The sequence below is a fragment of the Oncorhynchus tshawytscha genome, linkage group LG06 (genome assembly GCF_018296145.1).
Source record: "Oncorhynchus tshawytscha isolate Ot180627B linkage group LG06, Otsh_v2.0, whole genome shotgun sequence".
In the NCBI taxonomy this organism is placed as follows: Eukaryota; Metazoa; Chordata; class Actinopteri; order Salmoniformes; family Salmonidae; genus Oncorhynchus; species Oncorhynchus tshawytscha.
In genome coordinates this window covers 64,967,650-64,976,929 of record NC_056434.1, presented here as the reverse complement: position 1 = coordinate 64,976,929, position 9,280 = coordinate 64,967,650, and the positions used below count along the sequence as shown (strand labels likewise).

The 9,280-nt window shown below is 41.5% G+C and overlaps 1 protein-coding gene across 3 annotated transcripts in view; it reads left to right on the top strand.

Moving 5' to 3' along the window:
• Positions 1-2,457: 2,457 nt before the first annotated feature.
• ubr2 (ubiquitin protein ligase E3 component n-recognin 2) overlaps positions 2,458-9,280 on the top strand; it is a 41,215-nt gene continuing 34,392 nt past the window's right edge. For 2 of the 3 annotated variants that reach the window (XM_024424556.2, XM_024424555.2), the window contains exons 1-5: positions 2,463-2,619; positions 5,316-5,575; positions 6,046-6,124; positions 8,811-8,921; positions 9,098-9,228. In XM_024424556.2, the coding sequence (XP_024280324.1) occupies positions 2,536-2,619; positions 5,316-5,575; positions 6,046-6,124; positions 8,811-8,921; positions 9,098-9,228 (665 nt within the window). In that variant the 5' untranslated portion in view covers positions 2,463-2,535. Of the gene's footprint in view, positions 2,620-5,315; positions 5,576-6,045; positions 6,125-8,810; positions 8,922-9,097; positions 9,229-9,280 lie in introns of all 3 variants that reach the window. The other variant, XM_042323506.1, reaches the window with a different exon arrangement.

Below are 9,280 nucleotides of genomic sequence, written 5' to 3'. Positions count from 1 at the left end.
AACTCATTTTGACCTTCGAGAATACAACGCAGATGTTTTTTCCACTGCCAAGGAGGCTCAAGACTCCTTCGATAAGCACAGTAAGGGCAACACACAAGGGGACGAGCCAACCGATTTTATTTTAGACTAACCACAATTTGGTTGGCTCAATATTCAGGTATGCTATCCACACAAAATCACATAGCCTAGCCTCTGGCTGTGATGCTGCTCTCAGCATAAGACAATGATGAGGAGGGAATTGTGCACATGGTGGGGCGGGGTTCGCTTCTCTTGGGGAATGACCAATGTGTGGGTTTCCCTGTGGGTCCAGCTTTTTGTTTCACATCCATAGGCTTATTAACACTACAGCTAACAATTACATTGTTAATATTACATGTTTTTTTTAAAACAATGGCAACACTAGCTATTCTCTCTTGGAATTTGAAAGGCCTAAACTCACCTATTAAATGTTCCAGCTGTCGATATCTTAGAAAGAAACCGTATCTATATAGCAATTTTATATATAGCACATTTAGTATATGCAAAGACAAGATTATATCAAGAATAGTCTGATGGGTGACAATAGTAGCCTATCACCTGTGAATGATATATTATCACATGTGAATGATGCCCAGCATAAGACAAGAAACAAAGTCTTTTTTTGGCGACTTTTTCTAATCATAGTCACACATAGTCACACCTCATGGAGCCTATCCCATAGTTTTGTTTTGATAAGATTTGTTTCACAACTAAAGTGGCCAAATAAATTCTTAAAATTAAGATCATTAATCCACTTTACAAGGGGGGTAGAGCCTAACTGGCATACATTAGCAGCGAGTGTGTTTCATAAATGCACCTTTATCATATAAAAGCAGTACATGCATAATCACATTTGCGGTCACTTTTGATAATGGTGTTTTCCCGCTAATGGAACATTCACGCTTAAAGCCTACTGCCATGTGCGCATTGCTGTACTTATAATGTGAAGAAATAGACTAATAGTTTGTCAACATTCAAAGCTAAACGTTCTGATCTGTGTCGTCAGCCACATTGCATAAAAAAGGTTTTTTGATGCTAGTGGTTGTATTAATTTGTGATCTATCGCATCCCACAACTGTTCCAGACTGTTTTTTTTCTTGCACAGAATAGAATAGGTCAACTTTTGTACTATAGGGGATAGTAGATTGACATAGGCTAGTGTTTTTGCTGTTCGTTAGGCCTACTCATCTTGTTGGCTGACAAAAAGTACATTTGGACAGTTCTTCCAATATCTGTATGCACCTCAGAATTGGATAAGGACCCACGCAGTTGAGTCCCCGATGTGTCTGTCTTCACTTGTAGCCTGTGAGAAAGACCGTGTGATGGTCTGTGAAGCATTTATTTGGGCTGCAATTTCTGAGGCTCGTAACTCTAATGAACTTATCTTCTGCAGCAGAGGAAACTCTAGGTCTTCCTTTCCTGTGGAGGTCCTCATGGGAGCTAGTTTCATCATAGCGCTTGATGGTTTTTGCAACTGCACCTGAAGAAACTTTCAAAGTCTTTAAAATGTTCTGGATTGACTGACCTTCATGTCTTAAAGTAATAATGGACTGTCATTACTATTTGCTTATATGAGCTGTTCTTGCCCTAATATGGACTTGGTATTTTACCAAATAGGACTATCTTCTGTATACCACCCCCACCTTGTCACAACAAACGCATTAAGGAAAGAAATTCTACAAATTATATTTTACCAAGGCACACCTGTTATTTGAAATTCATTCCAGGTGACTACCTCATGAAGCTGGTTGAGAGAATACCAAGAGTTTGCAACGCTGTCATCAAGGCAATGGGTGGCTACTTTGAAGAATCTCAAATTGAAAATATATTTAACACTTTTTTTGGTTACTACATGATTCCATGTGTGTTATTTCATAGTTTTGATGTCTTCACTACTATTCTACAATGTAGGAAATAGTAAAAATAAAGAAAAACCCTAGAATGTGTAGGTGTGTCCAAACTTTTCCCACCATTTGTATTGTTTATTTCCAGTGACCTCTTTATCAATCCAGCCTATTTATTTGACTCAGTTATCCCAGACCTTTGTAGGCCTAAATGTTTGGGTGAATCAAGAACCAACCATTTAGTTGTAATTTACTGATCTGGTCAACAAGATTATGATGCTGCCTTTTAAAAGAGAATTAACAATGTTCCGCTAATGTCTGGCATAAGATATATGCTCAACATTATTGTACAGTGTAAATAAAGGTTTTGCACATATTTTGTCAAGACTTTATGGAGTATGTCACTACAATCACCATCAGAATATTAATGATTAATATTTTGATTCTGATATTACAACTACTAGTATGTAGGATACTACAGTCTGTCTCCTGTCCCCAGTGCACCTTAGAAAAAAGTCCCCTCGGTTGGGCTTCCCTGACCACGTTGTGTCATCGTTGATCCTACAGCCTCTCATTTTCCATTAGTCAGCTTTAAAGTTTCCCTACTCTCTCGTCCGCACTACGAACGGCTGATATCCGTTTCCTTCCACACTGGACGGACTAGCTAGCGAAGATGGCGGCGGCAGAATCTGATCGTGAAGTACCGTCTGCTCTGTGTACCGAATTCCTGAATTTCTCTGCCAAGGACACAGCTTCGGTATGTGACAGTTTCCATGTCTGTATATATTTGATGTGATGTGTCTTATCAAAGGGTGCAGAGCGCACCAATTCCATCGACTATATTCATTTCTATATTTTTCCATCTCGACCTGTTTTTCTTCAATGCGATGATGATGATGGCCTAGGCTACAGTACGGGAGCATAGCTAATGCTAACTAGCGTTCTAGAAAATGGCATTAGCTAACCTACGGCATTGCATAACTGTAATATATTGATTGGAATCGATACTACACCAGCTATGTTATATTGGTAGGAATGTGTCCAGGATTATTTTTAAACAATACTAACTAACGTTATAGGCTAGGGTCACTTGGCAGACAGTATTTTTGGTATTGCCGGCCAAAATAATTTGTTAGCCGCACTGTCTGAACGTCAAGCAGTTGTTGTTCCATAACTAGCAGCAGTAGTTAGCTATTCTGTACAACTTGCGTACCAACAAACCCGCAATATCTGTTGTTGAGAATTAACCTTATTCGCTCCGTGAAACCCGCCCTGTTAATGTTAACACAACCAGTTGGGGGGAGAGGGGTATAGTTGGGGAGAGCTCGGCCGTTATGCCTGGGTCACACCGACAGTGTTAGCGCAAAATAGTACACAGCAACCACTCGATATGTGTGCAACAAAAGTTCAACATTTATCTTCTGTTACCATTTCTGTCTAACCGTCTTCGCATACGTTCGATAAATCCAGCCTATTCACCACACACAACGCACTAAAACTGCCAATGTTGCAAGGCAAACGGCATCGTTCCATTGGAAATTAAAGTACTTCTGGTTTACCAAAGCATAACTCTGTCGGTGTGATGGAGGCGTTAACCAGCTAGCATCGTAGCCCCCTGATCAGACCAACAGCGTCATTGCTTCAATTCTGCATAATACATTCTGCAGGCAAACTATTTTCATGATGTAATCCAAAATTGTTGCTGGATGTGCAACAAAAGTTCAACATTCAACTTTTGCTACTATTTCTGTCAATTTAATGCATACATTGAGTGAATGAATGTACCCCACAAAACAAAGAACGCACTGCAACTGCCTCTGCAATCACAGCATTACTTTGGAAATGAATGTACTTATGTTGTACCAAAACGCAAATATGCTGTCCATCTGATCGAGGGGTAGTGATGCCAGGTTACAGAAAAGCTTGAATTTAGCTATTTGCACAAACCTAGCTAACTAGCTAGTTATTAATTCTACCTACTAGTCACATATTGTTATTAACAGTAAAACAGATGTTTTCCATTACCCATGGCCCATCCAGTGTGATACAGCACTTGTTGATTGCGAATACCTCCCTAGCTAGCCAGAATGTATTGCAAATGTATCAAATTGCCAATAGTGTCCTTGTACTTGGGCCTTCAGTAGCTCTGGTGTCAATCACTACCAACAGATGTGAGAACAATCCATAACAAAAGCATTGCGTCTAATTCTAAATATGCTAAACATTGTGTTGATCACACTAAACGAAATATCAACTTCAGTGGTCTTTCATTTCCCTATTACACTCAGCCTAAGACTACATGTTGTCTACATGTGACATCTGCCCCCCTGCAGGCTATATACCAGGCTAAGAGCTCACTCTCCGCATATGACGCAACATGCCATGTACTAGATGTGACTGTGCTAGTTTATCACTGTCATTTGATTAATTATTATTTGCTAGGATTGACTTTAAGGGTTCCCCTATTGCCTGGGGCAAGTGAACTGAGCATTCATGGAAGTTGAGCCTGCTCCGAGGTTGCCCCATTGGGCAGGTGATTATATATATTTTTTAGATATATTGATAACGACCTACAATGCAAAGAATTCCAGTAGTCTGGTCTTTCTCGTTCCTCCCGTGTATAGGTAAAAATAGCTACTATTTCATGCAAGTGATTAGGTGATTGTCAGGAATTGTGGGTTGACAATTAGGCTGTTATTTTTTATAGAGCCCGACCGACGTTATCGGACTATATTAGCCTTTTACCGCTATATCAGTATCGGATGATTTTTCCACTGATAACCGATATTCAATAAATAGGATGAAAAAATGGAATCTCATACTAATCTGAACACTTGTGGTCATTCTCATGGTGTAATTTAATTTAACAACATAAGAAATCAACATTTGAAAGATTTTTCTTGGACAGTTGTTGTTTTGGGTGGAAATTTGAGAATTCGAGATGGAAAAAAGTATATCGGCAAGTTTTTGAAAAATGGAATTGGTATCAGACCCCAAAAAACATAAAGGTTGGGCTCTAATATAGAACGCGAGTGAGTGACTCGCTTGTTCAAAGCAGCAAGCCCCAGCAAAACAGGCAAAGGGGCATGCCAGATACTTTCATTACAGGAAACATGAGACAATTGCACTTACTGACCATGGTTTTAACCTCCTAATAAGGTGACCATGTAGAATGTGCAGCTCACGCCGATGCAACCAGTATGATTTAAAAAGTCAAAGGGCCACAAAATGCGACTAAATGGTCGCAGTCTGGAGCCCTGGCTATAGGCTAACATATGTATGTTCATCGTTCAAGATTCAGCTCTGCTCATCATACAATAAAGACCACCCCATATAACTAAGTCAAATTCATACAAGTTGGACCTGGACTGTGTTCAATGTCCTGAGGTCTGAAAAGCTAACAACAGGTTTGTTGTCATGTTCATGTCTCACTGTTAACCCCCCTCTACACAGAAATGGCTCCAAGTGACCGACCTGTACAAGGAGGTATACCAGCACCTGGCCCGCTATGTACCCAAGATTTACTGCCTGGGGCCCAACCTGAACCCCCAGAGTGAGGACCTGCTGGCCCAGCTGCTGCTGCAAGCCCCTCTAGAGTGGTACCTGTGTGGGGAGGACCCTTCCACGGGCCTTGCCAAGCTGGAGCAGAACAATCAGCCATCACAGCTCTGTGGACACGTCTTCAGAGTGGGAGAGCCCACCTACTCATGCAGGTGGGGGTAGTTGAGGTCTTGTTAGACAGAAAGACAGAAAGACAGACACACATACGTATGCTAGCTGTCCTTTTCTGTGAATTGGGTCAGGTTGGTCCTGTGTTAAGTCTCAGGGCAAACCGTAAGCTTCCTGGTAAGCGGTGCTGTCTCGATAAGGTCGAGGTCACTTCCGTTTACAGGATCAGCTTGACCATACTAGCTAATTCCATACACATCCATACACACCCAAGTGTGTGTTCAATGGAAAGCCATTGCAATGCACTCCCATGCTTATTGTACTGTATGTGCCTAATTGAACATCCATTCCATGAGTATAGTTTCTATTTTTCCTGAACAACTCCTCCTTTGTATTGGCATTGAGTAAGAGGATAGCATGGGATCAAGACATGACCTGGTGGAACTCTGGAAGACAATGTTAGGTACTGTTGCTGTCCCTCCTGCTTCTCTCACAATCTAGCTCTCTCCTGCAGGGAATGTGCTGCAGACCCCACCTGTGTGCTTTGTATGCAGTGTTTCCTGGGCAGTGTGCATAAAGAACATCGCTACAGGGTAAGAAGGACCACACAACCTCTATCATACACTCAAGGGTTCAGTATAAGCAGGCCAACAGCCCAAACAATGGCTAGTAGTGCTGAGCCATTAACTGTCATTTTGTTTATGAAACAACTAATTGACCCACGTTGGTTCAATAACTTGATTTCCATTTATTTAAAAATATATATATTTGTAAGCCCAACGTGTCGTTTCTCTACAGAGAAATCATTCACGAGAGAAGTTGAGAACTATGTGGGACTCTGTGCAGAAGGGAGTTGTAGTTTTCACTAAGCAAATATTCAACCTAGTTCACTGCATAGCCCTGGTAATTAACAACAATTCCCATAACCCATTGCGCCTGTTTTTTACAGCTCGGACAGAGACGGATCAGAGAGGAAGAGGCAAAACGAGAGGTTTCACTCTAGCCAAAATAAATAAATAAATAAGCCCAATACATTTCTATGGCTTATTGTGGACCTAAGCTTGTCACCTGCCTTTGGGACAACGACTTCCATTGTTAGGGCAGAGGCATGAGTATCTCATCATTATATACAACTCTTTGGATGGATAGACTTTTACGCCTGCTACGTTAGGTTATATGCACACAGACCGCATGAGAGAGAAATGTACACAACGACGAGAGGGACTGAGACAGTTTGTGAAAGAATGCATTTACTTTGAAGAGCTAGTCAAATGTATTTTGGCAGACAGCTCTGCAGCATACTTAGGCAGGCCAGTGAAATAGGATGACTAAAGACAGTACATTATGTAATATACACAACTGAAATATTATATTTCATAGTCATTTCCTAATTTCTTCTATTGATGTCTACCCAATGTGGACCTGACACAGACAATGGAATATTTTAAGTGTTTTGGCAATTGAATGTTCACTATTTTTGACTTTGGAATATCCATTAAAAGCTCTAACATTGTAATATAATTATTTCATAATAAAAATAGTAATAACCTAAAAACATGATTATAAAAAAATTCAACCAAAACAGAACTGACCTCAAAAAGCACAAATCGCTCAGCACTACTGCCTAGGTTTCAGTAGAAGTGCTGAATGGGTAGGTAGGTGAGTGGGTGATTGCCATGAGATGGGTCATCCAGTTGCTGCTCTGAATCCAGGCTGAGGATCAGGCAGGCTAATCCCATTTGGGCCTAGCCTGGCTTGCCACTCTCCTGCCATGTGAGTCTCAGGATGGGTGCACCTATCCTCCTCAGGTCTCAAGCTCTGTTCACCCAAGAGTAGGTGCAAGTTGCCCCTAACCACTGATACAGGGTCAGGTATATACTGTAGTTTTTAGGCCTACTAACAGTTAAGGTTAGGATTGGGGGGTAGGGTGAATTGATCTGTGGAAAATATGACCTTGAGTGCTTACTTATGCATTCTGGTTTTGTCTTAATCCTCTTTGTTTATGTTCTAGAACATTCTAAAACACTACTTCAGGGCAGGAAGATGTACGTACAGTTGAATTCAGAAGTTTACATGCACTTATGTTGGAGTCATTAAAACTCGTTTTTCATCCACTCCACAAATTTCTTGTTAACAAACTATAGTTTTGGCAAGTCGGTTAGGACATCTGCTTCGTGCATGACACACGTCATTTTTCTAACAATTGGTTACAAACAGATTATTTCACTTACAATTCACTGTATCACAATTCCAGTGGGTCAGAAGTTTACAGACACTAAGTTGACTGTGCCTTTAAACAGCTTGGAAAATTCCAGAAAATGATGTCATGGCTTTAGAAGCTTCTGAAAGGTTAATTGACATCATTTTAGTCAATTGGAGATGTAGATGTATTTCAAGGCCTATCTTCAAACTCAGTGCCTCTTTGCTTGACATCATGGGAAAATCAAAATAAATCAGCCAAGATCTCAAAGAAAATTGCAGACCTCCACAAGTCTGGTTCATCCTTGGGAGCAATTTCCAAATGCCTGAAGGTACCACGTTCATCTGTACAAACAATAGTACGCAAGTATAAACACCATAGGACCACGCAGCCGTCATCCCGCTCAGGAAGGAGACACATTCTGTCTCCTAGAGATGAACGTACTGTGGTGCGAAAAGTGCAAATCAGTCCCAGAACAACAGCAAAGGACCTTGTGAAGATGCTGGAGGAAACAGGTACAAAAGCATCTATATCCACAGTAAAACGAGTCCTATATCGAGATAACCTGAAAGGCCGCTCAGCAAGGAAGCTGCTCCAAAACGGCCATAAAAAAGCCAGACTACGGTTTGCAACTGCACGTGGGGACAAAGATTGTACTTTTTGGAGAAATCGGTCTTCCCAATGGACAATGACCCCAAGCATACTTCCAAAGTTGTGGCAAAATGGCTTAAGGACAACAAAGTAAAGTTATTGGAGTTGCCATCACAAAGCCCTGACCTCAATCCTATAGAACATTTGTGGGCAGAACTGAAAACGTGTGTGCGAGCAAGGAGGCCTACAAACCCGCTCTGTCAGGAGGAATGGGCCAAAATTCACCCAACTTATTGTGGGAAGCTTGTGGAAGGCTACCTGAAATGTTTGACCCAAGTTAAACAATTGAAAGGCAATGCAGGGGATGTAGAAGGTGGTCATTGTTGTCGTCTTCCAAATATAAACCATCCAGAAGCTTCTCTGTCTGCTGCGTATGACTGTGTACATGTACTTGTGTTGTCTTGCCTCACATATCGTCTCCCCTTCAGATGACGACCTCTGGGGGAGGGGGTTTCTGTGATTGTGGAGACACAGAGGCCTGGAAGAAGGGCCCTTACTGTCAGAAACATGAGCCCAACATCAGTGACTCTTGTCAGGAGGTGAGCAGCTCTCAGCCACTGTGACTGTATATCATGTCTCATTCACATCTAATAAAAGTACACCGTTCATTCGCTGCTGTTACTACACATTATGTTACAAGTTGTTACAGATTGCTAATTGCCACTTTAATCATTCTTTGAGGTTGACACAACATTGTTTGATTGTGTATCTGCAGGATCCCCTGGCCCACCTGTCAACAGACATGATTGCCCGCTGCTATAATGTCTTCGCTATTGTGCTGAAATACGCCGTGGACATGCTCACCTGGGACAAGGAGGACGAGCTGCCCCCGGGCCTAGAGCCTCCGTACGTACACACCCGCACACAGGAAGTCATTTGTGATTACATGTCACGTTCT